The sequence below is a fragment of the Alligator mississippiensis genome, chromosome 11 (assembly GCF_030867095.1).
Source record: "Alligator mississippiensis isolate rAllMis1 chromosome 11, rAllMis1, whole genome shotgun sequence".
Classification (NCBI taxonomy): Eukaryota; Metazoa; Chordata; order Crocodylia; family Alligatoridae; genus Alligator; species Alligator mississippiensis.
In genome coordinates this window covers 17,648,271-17,664,478 of record NC_081834.1, presented here as the reverse complement: position 1 = coordinate 17,664,478, position 16,208 = coordinate 17,648,271, and the positions used below count along the sequence as shown (strand labels likewise).

The 16,208-nt window shown below is 47.3% G+C and overlaps 1 protein-coding gene across 5 annotated transcripts in view; it reads left to right on the top strand.

The window, feature by feature from the left end:
- SH3GL3 (SH3 domain containing GRB2 like 3, endophilin A3) overlaps window positions 1-16,208 on the top strand; it is a 99,122-nt gene that overhangs the window by 62,432 nt on the left and 20,482 nt on the right. For all 5 annotated transcript variants that reach the window (XR_002087036.2, XM_059714632.1, XM_019477528.2 and 2 more), the window contains exons 2-4: window positions 6,762-6,830; window positions 7,766-7,838; window positions 14,510-14,653. Coding sequence is in view for 4 of the 5 variants with exons in the window: in XM_019477528.2 (XP_019333073.1) it covers window positions 6,762-6,830; window positions 7,766-7,838; window positions 14,510-14,653 (286 nt within the window). In the remaining variant the exon portion in view is untranslated. The remainder of the gene's footprint in view (window positions 1-6,761; window positions 6,831-7,765; window positions 7,839-14,509; window positions 14,654-16,208) is intronic.

Here is a 16,208-nt window from a genome sequence, read left to right as displayed (position 1 = left end):
TCTGGGGGCACGCGGCGTTCATGGTTATATTAAAGGTTTAAACCAGTTTCTGATCCATTTAAACTAGTTTATGTGTAACTTCTGTCCCTGGCCTTAGTAACCAGATGTGGTGCAGGGTGTTCCACAGAGGCCTGAGAGGAATTCTTTCAAAACTGAAGCTGCTTTTGGGCCCTAAATGTTGCCCAGATAAAGCTCTATTTAAGCCTGCGGTTATATTAGCTCTAAAAAAGACAATGGTCAGTGAATCCCTGCTTTCAGCTCAAAGCCCACCTACTGAGCAAGGATAAGGAGTCCCAGAGGAGTTAAGCTCCTTTGGATACAGTGGCTTTCCCCCTTGCACTCCCACTTGTGCACTGCATTGATTCTACTACAGCTGGGCCCTTGCTTGGCTTGGGCAGTTAGGATTTGCCTCACACAAATGATTCTGACCTCCTCTGGTGTACAAGGTCATTTAAGTTTTAGTGGTAGGATCTGCATTTGATGTGCTGACCTATCAAGAGCGGATGGATAATTGAAATCAATGTAATAGCACAGCTCCACAGTCAAACACATTCCTATTTAAGTCCAAGGTATTTTATAGCTTGATAAAATAATCTGCTAACATCTAAATGATGCTCACCAGATAGTCATACAACTACAACTCAGCAGTCCTCTCCTTTGTGCATCCATTTTCAATAATTCATTGGGTATCTGGTGACTTTTAATTGTCAGGTAGGCAGTTCTGGGTTTTACAGTTGCTAAGCTCTGTGTGATCTGAGCACAAGCAGCTGTGTTTCTTAATGTGAGAATAGTAAAATGGATTCTTATTTTGCCACTGTGTAGTTAACTACAATGATAAAATATAATACTGTCCGTACCACTACTGAGAGAGTTTTTTTCCTAATAAAAAACATGTATAACACCTTCTACCTGAAGAGTTCAAAGCCATGCATAGGCAGTAAGGAGCAAACCCTTAGATCAGGGGTTGTCAACCGGGGTATGCGTACCCCCGGGGGTACTTGAGAAGGCCCTAGGGGGTACGCACGGGCAGGCACTGTTGGAGTGCTGCCAGGCACCATCCCGCTCAGCCACACAGGTGCTGCCCACCCGGCTGGAGGCAGGGTGTGGGGGAAGCCTGCACTTGGAAGCCGTTGGCCAGAATTAGTTGGGAACATACGTTAAGGCCCCTGACACACACAACCTGTTAAATGAATCTTAAATGTAAATTTGGCCTTAAATAGTAATCCAGTTGTGCGTGAAAGGCAATTTAAGGCATGATAATTCAGTAAATAAGCCTCAAAGTTATTCCACATATAATATGTAAAGACTTTGTGGGTCATTTATAGGAAGCCTTAAATTAAATATATGGCCACCTGCATGCCAAGACCTGTCAAAATCCCACATGCTGCCCAGATAAGCGGTACGTGGATACTTACTCATCCCTGGCATATGGGTATCTTGGGCTGCTGCAGTCTGATCCTAGGGTCCCTGTGCCTCCCATCTGTGGTTTTGACAATCGGTTGATTGTCAGCTGGGACAGGGATCACTTCGGTTCCTAGCCCCAGTTGACCATCAGCTGATTATAACACCCCAGTTTCATCTTGCTGGGGCAGGGGGAGCCTGGGTTCATGATGCAGGGCTCACCCTGGACCAGCAAGTAAGGTGTAATTGGGATCTAATCCCTGATCCCAAAATTGCACATCCTGCCATGCACATGTGGCATAGGGTTACCATATTTCCAGTTTCAAAAAAGAGGACACCTGTCAGGGAAGGGTGGGGGTAATTATGATGGGGGGGAGCAGTGATATGCCTGTGCCCTGCTCTGCCCCTACCTGTCAATACCAAGCCACAGCCACCCCAGCCCTGCTGCTGCCCCTCACTATTGACCCACAGTACTCTGCCCTAAAGATTATGCTGGTGCCCCTTACTCCCAACCCGCAGCTCCTCCCATCCCTCTTGATACCCCTCACTCATGACATGCAACCCCCTGGCACTGCCTGTGCTGTGTGCTCCCAACCCACAGTCCCCGGCCCCCCTGGTGCCCCTCACTTCCAACCCACAGCCCCCTGCCCCTCCAGCCTTGCCAGTGCCCCTCAATCCTGACATACAGACCCCTGCTCCCCACCAGCCTTGCAGTGTCTCCCAGTTGCCTGGCCCCTGTGAACAGAGGCACTGGCACTGGTGCCACTGGCCTGGCCATGCAGTGCCCTGCTGTCCCTGAAGGGCTACCCTGCCCCTTACCCCACCGGAGGGGCAGGTGTCTCCCTTGCTCTGCTGCAGCCCCAATGCCATGTGTGCCCTGGCTCCAGTTGCCCACCCCCCCCCCCACCCTGTTCCAGTGCCAAGTAGCTCCTAGCTAGAGCAAGCCAGGAAGTGTGCTGGGAAAAACTTTGATGCTGAGCAAAGGCAGAGAAAAATTCTGAACATTGTTGATATTTTAAAAAACCACCTGGATGGAGATGGGAGGACACAAAAAGGACATGTCCAGAAAAACCTGGATGTATGGTAACTGTAGTGTGGCATGGCAGGAGATGCGATTGTTGGGATCAGGGATTAGATCCCATCATGTCTTAAAGTGAATGTATTAGAGGTGCACTGATACATCGGTCCTGTATCAGATCAGCACTGATATAAGAAAAATTGACTGTGTCGCACTTGGCTTTTTCTGGCCGACGTGGCCAATAAATGCCACGTGCATGCATGCAGCCGCAGTGCAGCATGCTGGTGGCTAGGAGCACAGCCCAGCAGTGTGGAGAGCAGCTGGGTCTCACTGGTAAGTCTGTCGTGAGGGAAGGGGTGGGGGAGAGGGGACAGACCAATGCCCCTGCAGTGAGGGAGGGAGTGGGGCTAGGGCAGAGACAGGCACGGCTCTATCCCACTCCCCACCCTGCCCTGATTGGGCAATGTGCGGGGAGGGGGTGGTGGCTCCTGCTGCTATGTGTATCCCCAGGGAGGGCATGCTCCCAGATCCGCTCACAGGGTGAGGGCAGGCTCCTCCCAGCAGGGAGGTTGGGCTGGGCTGTGCTCAGGGTGAATGGCAGCAACACTGGAAGTGGAGGTTGGGGGGGCTATGGCAAATTTTGGGGTGGTTGCAGCCCCTCCTATAGTCCTCTCCCAGCACTGCTGCTGGTTGCCCTTAGCACAGCCCAGCCCAGCCCCTGCTGGGAAGATCCTATCACTGCCCCAGCCCCAGCCAACAGCAGTCCACTCTTGCACTGTGTGCAGATCTGGGGGCACACACACTTCATGCCTCCCATGGGGGTGCGCACAGTGGCAGGAACCATCCATGCCCCCCGGATGAGCCACTTGCAGCTCCGTCTCACTCTCCACCCCAGCTGGGCAGTGCCTGCCCCAGCCCCACTCCCTCCCTCACCTCGGGAGCCTTAATCTGTCCCCCCATCCCTCTTCCCCCGCCCCACCTCCCCGACCCTTTCCCCGCAGCAGACTTTCCTGCTGGATGCTGCTCTCCAAGCTGCTCAGCTGCATATTGGCAATTGGATTGGTATTGGCCGATATGGCCAGTTGACCATTGATATCGGCCCAAAGAATCTCTATTGATGCACCCCTAGAATGTCTATCGGGGCCTAGGTCATTCAGATGTCCACCTGTATTAACTGTGACTACAAATCTAGCAGTTTGATGTCTGAATTCTAGAAATTGTGTCCACAAATAACTGTGAATATGATATTGAATAAGTTCCTCACCAATGTCCTCTTGGGAGACTAGTGCAAATAAATCACTTTGTTTTTCTTCAGTGTCCTTGCCTTCAATCTCTTACTTCAGTGTTTGGCAGTGCAGCAGACACTGATGTTCTCTCGGGTGGTGACTCACTATCACTGCAGCTAGTCCACTCTTGTACAATTGGTATCAAATAGCAGCTGACTACAGCTCAAGTAAAAATGTGTATATTGAAGGGGGCTCTTTCCTTTTTTCCTTTTTCTTTTTGTTACATTTCAGAAATAAAAGCTGAATGAATCTGAAAGACTGTATGCAAGTAGAAGAATGTAAGAGATAAGAGTAGAAAGGGTAACTCAAAGCTATGATGTGTGTGTTTGGAGCTACTGAGGATAGAAACTTCACAGAGCTTGTGAAAACTGTTATCACTTTATCAGAAAGGGGATCAACAGCTATAATACTGGCAAGCACAGCAACAATGCTTATAAGCCTCAATTTGTGCCTGTTAATCCAGGAGAGGTGAAAGTGCATACAGCCATCATAGAGTGAGAGGAATCGGGGATATCTGGAGATGAAGAAAAGATTTCCCCATTGATGCATTTATCGACACAACGTATCTGTGCTGGTGGTTTTTTTTTTTTTTTTTTATCCCGTGGCTACATGCAAATGGATTATTTGTAATGTGACACAAATATAATGCTACTATATACAGCAGTTATCAGCATGTGAAGAAATGGACATCCAAACCTTGCCATCTGAAAAGGGTAATTGGAAGAGGACCATAATGAAATGAATGTGCAGTTACAAGAAATGAATGATTGTACTGCTCACTTGAGAAATTAAAATACTGTGCATGGAAGGTAAATGGAAACTCTCAAAACTAGAGAAGTGCTTTAGCTAAAATAATTGCCTGTGGAAAAAGAAGGAAAAAGACATCTAAAATAAAAGTGTATTATTCTTTTCTAATATGTCTGTATTGTGATTCAGCATTGCAGTGTGAGTTTGTTTTGAATGATTTCCCAGGTGTGTATGGGTTTAAGTGAATCTACTGCAGGATGCCTGTTGCTGTGCTCTCTCTATTCAAAGAAAGCTCTCTGTTCTCTAAAGATGCTATTGTCTTCTGCCTGGTTTTGTTTGTCCTTCTGGGCAAATCTTTTTGTTGGTGTCCTGTTTACATAAGGGGAAGTATACAGGCACCAAGAGAGAAGATTCATCCAGCACTCGGCATTCTCAGAAGAGGTAAATCTGCATGTAGAGAGAAGTTCACATAGGAAGACTCTTCTGCTGCCCATGCAGAGTTGGGAGAAGACTCTCCTCCCTCTACCAGCTTTTCTACTGTACTGAGAAACCCCTGCCCCATCTACTGGTGGCACCAATCTTGACCGCTCACTTGTTAAATTTTACAAGCAGCACTTCCACGTTTTCTCTTCCTGTGTTACCCTTTTATCCATTGCAGGAGCTTCCCATAAACACCAAAACATGCCACTGTTCTGCCTTCCAGTCCATGCTTATAGTCCTTCTCTGCTTTGATGCCATGCCGGTAGATAGGCAGCTGATGGGCTGTCACTGCCCTCATCATCCTAACCAGTAATATCTCCCCATTACCTTTTATCCACATGCTGTTTCTAAACTTTGGCTTTACCTGTTGGTTTACAGGAGCCATTACTTTGTAATACACATGTTTATACAATGAGTATTACAGTGGCACAGGGGCCTTTAAGTGTTACCATAGTACCAATAAATAAACAGTCATTAACAACCTGATCCCCTGTTTGGCCTTATTTATTCCCCTAGACAGGAGTCCTCTTGTGGCTGTACAACAGCAGCAACATTAACCAAGTTCTTCTGAGCAACCTGTCCTCTTAAATTTTTACTCATAAGCAGCCTACTGTATGCCCACCCCATGCAGGATCGATCAGGAAGAGGGGACAGCTCCATTACTAATGGCTGCAGCTCACCTTCAGACTCCCTATCTCTCAGGCTGCCAGACTTGTTGTGCAAGTTGTTCAGAACAGGGAGAACAAAATCATTCATTTTGGGTATTGTCTGCACCTGTTATCAGTGAAGCAACAGCTGCTCCCCTTCTTGCTGTTCTGTGTTTGATCATCATGTTTCTGGAGGTATTAAATGGTAACGCAAAGCTTGCTTTATAATGGAAAGCACCTTTAAGAAATAATTTCACATGGAAATAAGCACTTGGGTTTGGTTTTGTTTTTTAAATGTTTAAAATACTGCCCCCAAAGTAGAGTGACCCCCCCCCACCCCCAAATGCATGGTGATGTATACTGGCAAAGGATCCAGCTTTTAGTATTTTTCTTTTCTATTAATAGCATGATGCTGGTAATTTAAACTATAAGAAATAATGGCTTGAGTGATATAGATGAGATTTTCTACAGCACCAAAGTGACTTGGATACAATTTTTATTGACACTGAATTATTGTGTCAAGACCAGAAATAATGCCAGAAGTCTGGAGGTTTAGAAAAGATTAGGCAAGATTTCAGATATCTCAAAGGTTTGAATTGCCTAGCTGGAATCCTGCTTTTAAAGTTGTTGCTATTAAGATCATAGTTTGAAGGCAGTGCGCCTTTCTTGTCTTAAATAGCCTGGAAGTTACTGGATTGCACAGCAATGATGCAATGCATCTTTATTCCAGAGCGTGCACACACAATTCCTCACAGAATTAATGGGAGTTTTATGAAGAGTGTTCACCCTGCAGAGAGATCCTGGGAATCTGATTTTATGTTAATGTGAAGACCTAAGTAACACTGACTTGAAAGTATTGCTCTGGATGTGCACCAGCTTATCTACAATCAGAATCTGGCCTCTGTGCCTGAACTCTACAGTGTACATATGCAGTTCAAGCATGAGAAATTATTTCTTATTCTTCTGTATCCCTTTGTTAAATTTCCTTTAAATCCAAGCTGGCCATTTCCTTCCTCCCTAAAGATTATTTTTCCTTTGGAAAGAAAGGAGTGTTCCTTTTGCCTCATGTACTTTTTTTACAGATATTTGACTAATGTTTGTGAGTCTCTGATAACTTCCTGTGACTTTGAGGTGTATTTATTTTTTCAGAAAGTAATTATATAGTTTTCTTTTTGTTTACAGTTGTTCAGTGAAAAAATCAGTGGGGCAGAAGGAACAAAACTAGATGAAGAGTTTCAAGAAATGGAAAGGGTAAGGAAGCCAAGATTATACTACTGCAAGAAGAAAATCTCATATTTTTCTTTATGATAGATTGACATTGTAAACAACATATGTGATGCATATGTGTAAGTATGTACAAATAAGTGCAAAAATCTGTATGTTTGAAATTCTAATCCTGTCCTCATCTGAAATCTGAATAAGCCAAATTCTTTTTGGAAGCGCCAGCCAATGAAGAATGTGGTGTTGGCCTGTTTCAATGCTTGTTCTCTCACGCGCTCTTGTGCTCACTCTCTCTCTCTCCGCTCTCTCTTCCTGCTCTTTAGAGTTGGATCCTTTGTTTGGGTCTCTAGCATATGTATTTTTTTACTTGTTTTATAGATATAAGTTGGCAGGTTGAGAAATGTCTTCATTTTTTTTTCTCTTCCATACATTAATTTTGAATCTATAATCTAGATTGACTTTAGATTCATTTTTCCTTGGCCCTAAAACAAGAATTCCTTTTATCTATATTATAAGAGGAAATTGCTGTGCGAGTCAGAATGGAAATGGCAAGTAACTGAATTCAAATATGAGTATATTTTAGATGCACCTAATGTGGGCAATGTGGGCTAGTACGTTTCGGACCTGTGAGATCAGAGTGGCTGATACAGTAGCAATTGTGATTCCAAAATGTGGAAGTAGTATATGTAAATTGTGATTAGAGGTAGGTCCTGCAGGTTTAGTTATTCATTTACATTCTTTGGGTTTTTGATCTTTCTCAACCTGATGTGCCAATTCAGTTTTTTTCAGCATCAGTAATGGGAGATCTGATTCAATATACAAAGATTTGAAAATGATCCTATTTTGCATTCATTTTTATATAAAACCTTTTAGTTTACAAGAACAATACATTGTACCTAATCAGCAGATACATTCTTTAGTAAAGTGGTATAGTTTAGTTATGTCTTGTTATGTTTCTCTTCCAGAAAATTGATATCACCAATAAAGCAGTAGCAGAGCTTCTGTCCAAATCCACAGAGTACCTTCAACCAAATCCTGGTAAGGCAAACTGAAAATTCCTCTAACAGTGATACACTAAGACTACAAGTTGAACTTCTGCTGCATTGCCTCTTCCAAGGGTATATATTAGCCCCTCTGGGTTGTTAATATTGTTAGGGAATATGTAACACACAACATATTAACAAAAGGCAAAGAGATCTCTCTCTGTCCTGCCCTCTTTCTTTTTGAGCAACTTCATCTCCACTTTCAGGTGCTATAACAAATATTAGGTAGTGAATTTACGGTGAATTTCTAAAATCAGTTTCTAAAATAGGGAAAGGAAAGACACCTGTATTGGTCACTGGTTTGATCTGTTTGGGTCAAGATATGGGGCATTATATGCCTGATCCAAAGTTTACTCCAACAGAAATACTTCACTTGTCTTTAATGGAACAGAATTTGATCTTGTAGTCTTTCCTTATGCAAGATTCTCATTCATGTTGGAGACAGCTGTACCTACCTCATGAACACTGTGAGATATGTGGTTGGAAGGAAATATCAGTGTGTTTTGCCTGACTAGGGAAGTGTAGGATTAATGTAGCATTAAGGCTTAATGAGCAGCTGGTAAGCTTAAGATACAGCTACTGAGGCCAGTGCCTTTAATCCCGGAAGGCTCAATGCAAGGTAATTATTGTATTAGGAGGCTATTTTATGATTCAAATGAGGGATGGATTGGAGGAAACACTTTAAAAATAATGATCCGTTTTTGACTCTCTACTGTGTGGGATACAGTGAAATTGCTAAGATTACCTTGTGCCTAAAAGCTTCATAGATTTCATATATTCCACAGACATTAGGGCTGGCAGACCTTGGAAGATCATCGAGTCTGGCCCCCTGCCCCAGGGGCAGGATGTCAATTGGGATCACAGGATCCCAGCAAGATAAATATCCAATTGACTCTTAAAGTCCAGACCAGGTGCTTGCACCACCTCTGGCGGCAGTCTGTTCCAGACCTTGGGGGCTCAGACAGTAAAGAAGTTCTTCCTTATGTCCACTGTGAAATGGTCTTAGGGGAGTTTGTGACTGTTTGATCTTGTCATCCCATGGGGCGCTCTGGTGTTCCCCCAGATCCTGATGTACACCCCGTATATATCTATAGGCTGCCACCAGGGCCCCCCTGAGCCTGCGCTTTTCCAGGCTGAAGAGTCCCATTGCTCTCATCCTTTCTTCATAAGGCCTGTTTTCCTGCCTTCTGATCATGCGTGTGGCTCTCCTCTGGACTCTCTCAAGCTTCTCCACATCCTTTTTAAATTGTGGAGCCCAGAATTGGATGCAGTACTCCAGCTACAGCCTCACCAAGGCTGAGTACAGTGGGAGGATGACATCCTGGGATTTGCCAGAGAAACATCTATGGATGCAAGCCAGAGTTTTGCTTGCTTTGCCAGCTGCAACATCACATTGGTGGCTCATATTCATCTTGTGGTCAGTCATGACTTCCAAGTCCCTTTTGGCTATGGTACTAGCAAGCGTAGCACTGCTGACCCTATAAGCATGCTGTGGGTTTTTCTTCCCAAGGTGGAGAACCTTGCATTTTTCAGAGTTAAAGGCCATCAGGTTTTCATCTGCCCATTTTCTGAGCCTGTCAAGGTCAGCCTAGATCACCATCCTGTCCTCGGGTGTGGATGATTTACCCCAAAGTTTGGTGTTGTCAGTGAACTTGGCCAGTCTGCTTCTGACAACAATGTCCGCATCATTAATGAAGACGTTGAAAAGAATAGGCCCAAGGATGGAGCCTTGAGGATCCCCACTGGTCACAGCGTACCACAGCGATTGACAACTAGCACTCTCTGGGTCCGACCTGGGAGCCAATTCCCCAGCCAAAGGACTGTGATGTAGCCGAGGCCGCAGTTGGCCAGTTTTTCTATGAGATGATCGTGGGATACCAGATCAAAAGCTTTTTAAAAATCAAGATATATGATGTCAATCTCTTCTCCCTTGTCCAGGTGGTATGTCATCTAGTCATAGAATGAGATGAGATTGGTCAGGCAAGACCTACCTGCAACTAACCTGTGCTGCCTTTTCTCCGAGATGGGATAGACATTGCTTGAGCTTTCAGGATAGCTCTCTTGAGGAGCAAGCACTCTTCCTGAACTCCCCTGCCCTTTGGATTGAGGTCCCTTAGGGCCTCAGCAATAAGACTCCTTAGCTTGTCAAAGTCAGCTCTCCTGAAGTTGAGGACTTCTGCTTTGCTGACTGACTTGCCAGCTTTACGACGGATGGTAAAGGTGATCAGCTCATGGTTGCTGTCTCCCAGCTTCCCTTCGATCGTTAGGTCACTGATTATTAAGTCCCCCATTGCCAGTACCAGGTCGAGCAGCGCTTTGCCTCTCATTGATCCATAGACTTCTTGAGTCGGACAGAGCTCATCCACACACATGAGGAAGCTTTGCGACCATTTGGATGTGGCCAAGTGCTCTTCCCACAAGATGTCAGGGTAGTTGAAATATCCCATGACAACCATACACCAGGAGCGTGCAGCCTCAGCCAGTTCCCTGGCAAATTCCTGGTCAAACTCTTGATCCTGGCTAGGAGGTCTGTAGTAGACTCCTATAATTGTGTCTCCTGTGCCTTGTTTGCCATAGATTTTAACCCAGAGGGTCTCCAATCGTCCCCTCTGGGTGCCAATGTCAGCTTGCAGGGACACGTAGGTTTCCTTGACATAGAGAGTTACCCCACCCCACCCCTTTTTTCCACATGATCTCTCCTGTACAAGGTATAGCCATCTATACCTGTCGCCCAGTCATAGGTGGAGTCCCACCAGGTCTCCGTTATCCCTATGAGATTGTAATCCTTCTTTTTAGCAGGAGGACCAGTTCCTACGGTTTGTTCCCCAAAATCCTGGCCTTGTCTTCCCTATGGATCACTCTGGGGCTGGGGTAGGGGTGGGTTCCTTTGAGTGCCTTAGCCTGCAGGGTTTACAAAAGCTGCCCAGTGGGCTTGCAGTGGCGGTAGTCCTCCCCATCCCCTGGCAGGCTCAGTTTAAAGCCCGGTTGAACAGATTAGCAAGTCTGGCTGAGAAGAGCCTCTTCCCCAGCAGACTAAGGTGGAGGCTGTCTCTTCCCAGCAGCCCACTGCCTCTCGCCAAAGAGCGGACTGTGATTGTGGAAGCCGAAGCCTTCATGAAGACACCAACGCCGCAGTCTTTGATTGACTACCTCGACCTGGCTCTCCTTCCTCAGCCCATGACCCATGACCGGGAGGAGCAAGGAAAAGACCACCTGCATCCCCAGCCCCCTAAGCCCCACTCCCAGAGCCCTATAGTCTCTCATGACATGGCTGGGATTGCTCCAAGCCATGTTATTCGTGCCCACATGGATAAGGAGCATAGGGTAGTGGTTGGAGGGCCGGATAATCTTTGGACTCCTCTCCACTGTGTCCTGGATGCGGGCCCCTGGGAAAAGTAGCAGACCTCCCGGGATAGGGGGTTGGGGTGGCAGATTGCCTCCTCAGTCCCCCTCAGGAGGAAGTCTCCCATGATGACCACTCTGCGTTTTGTCTTAGGGAGAGTAGGGGTGGGTGATCCACCCTTGCCTGCAGGAGCTGGCATCTCTGCAGGCTCGCTTGGGGCTGCAAGAGGTTCATACCTGCTGCAAAGCCCCAGAGGGGAGGGGACCTTGGTGCGGTGAGCCTTGGAACCCTTGACCACCTTGGTCCAGCTCCCTGGCTGGACAGTATGGGGGATCCCTGAGTCCTCCCTTGTCCTGGAAGGTGACCTTGGTCTACCCTCTGCATTTTGGGAGTGAAGGGCCTGGCAGTAGGAGTCTATCTCCTGCTTGCCATCCCTGATGGCACGCTGTCTCTGGACTGCGGCCTGGAGCTCCTCTAGCTGGTGCCTCAGAGACTCCAAAGTGGAGCAAACCTTGCAAGGGGAGGTGGCCATGCTTCCGGTCCCATGATCCTGGAAACATGCCAGGCAGCCCCCGCAGCCTAGAGCCAGGGGCTCCATCTGCGTGGAGCCTGGAACCATGGGCTGTGTCTGGTGGAGGCCTCTGAGGAGCTAGAGGGGGAGGCTGCAGACTCCGAGGGGACCCTTGGGGTGCAGTGTGTGCCCATCCGCATTGTGCCACTGGGAATCTGGCTACTGACAGCTATTGATGGGACTGACTTCCCTGGGGGCTCACTGGCAGGGCCTTGGGCCCTCCTGCTCACCCTCCTGTGCAAACTCCTGCACTAAACTTGCAAACAGGCGCGCTTCTGGGCCCGGTGTGCATGTCCTGTTCATGATGCTCTGGTCACGCGGCTCCCTGGGGGGCTGGGTGAAGTAGGAGCCCAGGCAGGGGGTGCATGATCCTCCTCGGTTCCACTCAGCTGCCTCCCTGCAGCTGGGCTACGTCCCTCCCACCACGGGCCCCTGCTTACCTGTGGGCAGGCCAGGGCTCGGAGGTCCTGGGGTCTCTTGGGGGGGGTCCCTGGCCTCATGGGGGTGCAACGGGCTTGCACTTGTGTGTCTCATGCTGGAGCCGGGACCCGAGTGTGGCTTCTGCCATTGCCAGGCCCTTTTTAAACTGTGCGCATACGCAGAAGGGCAGGCCGGTGCCATGATGCTCTCAGGGGGTTGGGGGGTCCCTCCCTCCCCCACCGAAGGAGGGGACAGGTAATTCCGCCCCCCTCCCCCCCGCCCTGTCTCGCGCGCTGGCGGCCCGGTCATGTGGCTCCCTGTGGGGCTGGGCTAAGTAGGAGCTGGGGGGGGGGCGTGGGCATGACCCTCCTCGGCTCCACTCAGCTGCCTCACTGCAGCTGGGCTACATCCCTCCCACCACAGGCCCCTGCTTACAAGGGGCCAGGCTGGGGCTCGTTGGGTGTCTCTGGGCTCTCTTGCGGGGTCTCTGGGCTCATGGGGGTGCAATGGGCTTGTACCCATGTGTCTAGCGCCAGAGCTGGGACCCAAATGCAGCTTCTGTCATTGCCAGGCCCTTTTTAAACTGCATGCATGTGCAGAAGGGCCCACTGGTGCCGTGCCTCTCTCGGGGGGGAGGGGGGGTAGGGGGTACCGAAGGAGGGGACAAGTAAGTGCCTCCCCCCTCCCCCCCATCTTACACGCCAGCGTAGCTTGTCTAAAAATCTCTCCTATCTATGCAGTTAGTCCAGTAAAAGTTATCACCCCCCCCCCCCCCCCCCCCAAATCTGCCTCTAGTACATGTCCAGGAGTCGAGTCCACCAGGAGTTGAGGTTACCTCAACTCCTGGTGGACTCGACTCCTGGACATGTGCAATAAGGTACAAGGAAATGTGCAAATAAGGACAAGTGCAAGGTGCTGAAAATGGGGAGAAAGAACTGCTATCATACCTATAGGCTGGGGGGTGACCTTCTCAGCACCACTGAAGCAGAAAGAGATCTTGGAGTTACTGTTGACTTCAGGATGAACATGAGTCATCAGTGTGAGGAAGTAGTCGGCAGAGCCAGTCGCACCTTGTTGTGCCTCTGTAGGTGCTTCACAAACATGTCCAGGGAGGTGATTCTCCCTCTCTATGCGGCACTGGTCAGGCGGCAGCTGGAGTACTGCATCTGGTTCTGGACGCCCCAGTTCAAGCGGGATGCAGACAACTTGGAGAGTAAAGACGAGCTGCTTGTCTGATTAGAGGCCTGCAGGGAAGGCCCTACAAGGAAGGGCTCAAGGACCTTTTCAATCTCTCCAAGGGGACCTTGTGGTGGCGTACAAATTCATAAGGGGAAAGCAACATGAGGTAGGCAATGATCTGTTTACCAAGGCACCCCCTGGAACAACAAGGAACAATGGCCATAAGCTACTGGAGGGAAGGTTTAGACTAGACATTAGAAAAAAGTTCTTCATGGTCAGGGTTACCAGGATCTGGAACAGGCTTCCAAGGGAGGTGGTACTCGTCCCATCCTCCGGGGTCTTCAAGAGGAGACTGGACAGGCACATGGCTGAGTTCACATGACCCCAGGTTTGGTGACCCTTTTCTTGCCTGCCAGGGGCAGGGGGTTGGACTAGATGGCCCACTGAGGTCCCTTCTGACCCTAGAATCTATGCATGTATGAAGGTCAAGCCATTCTAGGGAATTAGTTCCCAGTGTTTTGGGCAGTGGAGCCAAGCATTTGAAGGGAGAGGAGGGGGAAGAGTTCTGCAACCTTTCACTTAAATGAAAACATGAAATGACTGTGGCTGCTTTCATATACATTTGGGATCAGATCCTGTTCTGTGTACAAGGTGTCTAAGTGGATTGGACAGTCCTGAACTCCCTGCTCAAATCTCCAAGAAACCATTGATGCAAAAGGTGGTTGGGTCCTCCTCTTCCTTCCAGTTTAAGGTACTTTGGTCATAAGGTATTAAGTGCCTTCAGAGTGTTACAAAAGACACTATATTCATGGCTTGACTTGGATTTTTGGACACCTGAATCCACTTAAGCATCATAGAGGTGAAATAGGATCATCAAGAAAAGAAGACAACTTTTCAAAATAGAGACCTGCATGTAAAAGTCATGTTATTGTTCACCCAATTATAGAACTGACACAGTCGGGTGATCCATGTATCCAATGAAAACATCTTTCACATCTTGATTTTTTTTTTTTAAACTTTCAGTGAAGTGATCAAAACACACTGCTCTGAAACACAATTATTTGCTGAAATTATTTTTGTCTGAAACTTTCAAATAATGTATTATTTAAAGATAATCTTGTTAAGTGACTTTTTTCATTCATTTGCCTTTAAGCATACAGAGCTAAGCTGGGAATGCTGAACACCGTGTCAAAAATCAGAGGCCAAGTTAAAACCACAGGATATCCCCAAACAGAAGGGCTACTAGGGGACTGTATGCTGCGGTTTGGCAGAGAACTTGGAGATGATTCTACATTTGGTAAGTTTGAGTAACTCTCTTGTGAATATCTCTGTATTCCTTGCATGGAGAATAATACTACTTAGATGTGTGTTGTGGTTGACAATTATTAGTTGCAAGGCGACAAAATAGAAGTCCAATGATCGTATGTCAAGAGGTGGAATAAATATCATGTGATACTTTCAAGCATTTATTTTGCTGTCTTATAGGGAGGGCTGATGTCACTGCCTGCTAGTAAGGTTACTGACCACTTGTAAGCATTTGTTTAAACTGTTTATAGTTTTGTTGGACTTCAATTATTTCAGCTGATATTTTTCATGGTGGGGCACCTGCCTCAGGCTGATTAATTTGTTTATTTAAATGCCAACCAAAATGGGTACAGCTGTCCTCAAGAATAAGAGCAGGAAAAAATGTTGTTTATCGAAAAACAATATTATAACTTTTATTTTTGAACTGTGCTAGTATCCCCAAGCTTTGACACAGGGAGTTGGAAGTTGATGATGAGAGCGATGTCCTTTATGTGGTAGATTGCCTTTTGTGGCCATCCCCATGGCAAGCCACCTGAAACTGGCCAAGTTGTAAGTCTTTGGAAAAATCTCAGTTCACGTATATTCACTAGGGCTGCAATCTCTAAAGAGTCCATATTCATTGAGCATGTTCTAATTTATCAGTAGATTGTTGACCTGACTGGACATGTGCTGTCCACAGAGGATATTCCACAGAGAATATTCTAGCTTGGAAGTCTGGGCCTCGGAACTCATTTTCCTACAATTGCTGCTCCTGGCTGCTCCAGGACAGGGAGGAGCCAGCCACCAGAATTAAATGCAGAAAGCCTGTTTGTCTTGTGCTAAAAGTACCATCCCTTACTGTCCCCCACATTTGTACCCAGACAGTAGGAAGGAGGAAGCAGTCTTATTGGAATGCAGAAGAAACAAATGTTGGATCATGGGGAAATGAAGGAATATATTGGAACAACTCTGGACTGTGACTGGGGAGGGGCAGAAACTGTGGCTGGAAGTTTGGAATGGGAAGACTGGGAGCACACAGGAGCACTAAGGGCACATACAGGGGTTCACTTTCTACTGGGAGAATTACCATTCTCCCATTGAACAAGGAAGATCTTGCCTGTGCCAAGAGTTTTTAGCACATGAACAAATGCCTGTCTGTTTCCTACAACTATGAACTGGGTGGGAGGGGAAAAAGACTGGCTAGACAGGGGAGCCAAGGGAAGGGCATGTTGGAATTGTTTGGGTAGGAGAGCTGGTAGTTACACTTAGATAACAGGGAGGAAGCTAGAGAAGGAAACATGGGACAGAGAGCTGCTTATTTAAAGGGGACTGAAACTGGCTGGTTAAGGGCACCTAGTTCAAGAACGGATGTAGAAGGAACAGGGTGATGGGAGAGAGAGAACAGATCTGACAAGAAGCTGAAATAGAGGGGAGATTTGGGACCTCTTGGATGCAGAGGGTGGATAGAGACTGGATGAGGAGCTTGAAGAAAGAAACTGTGACTGGAAGCCAGCATATGGAGGAGAAAGACCTCGGATGAGGAGTCCAGAGGAAGGAACTGGGAATTG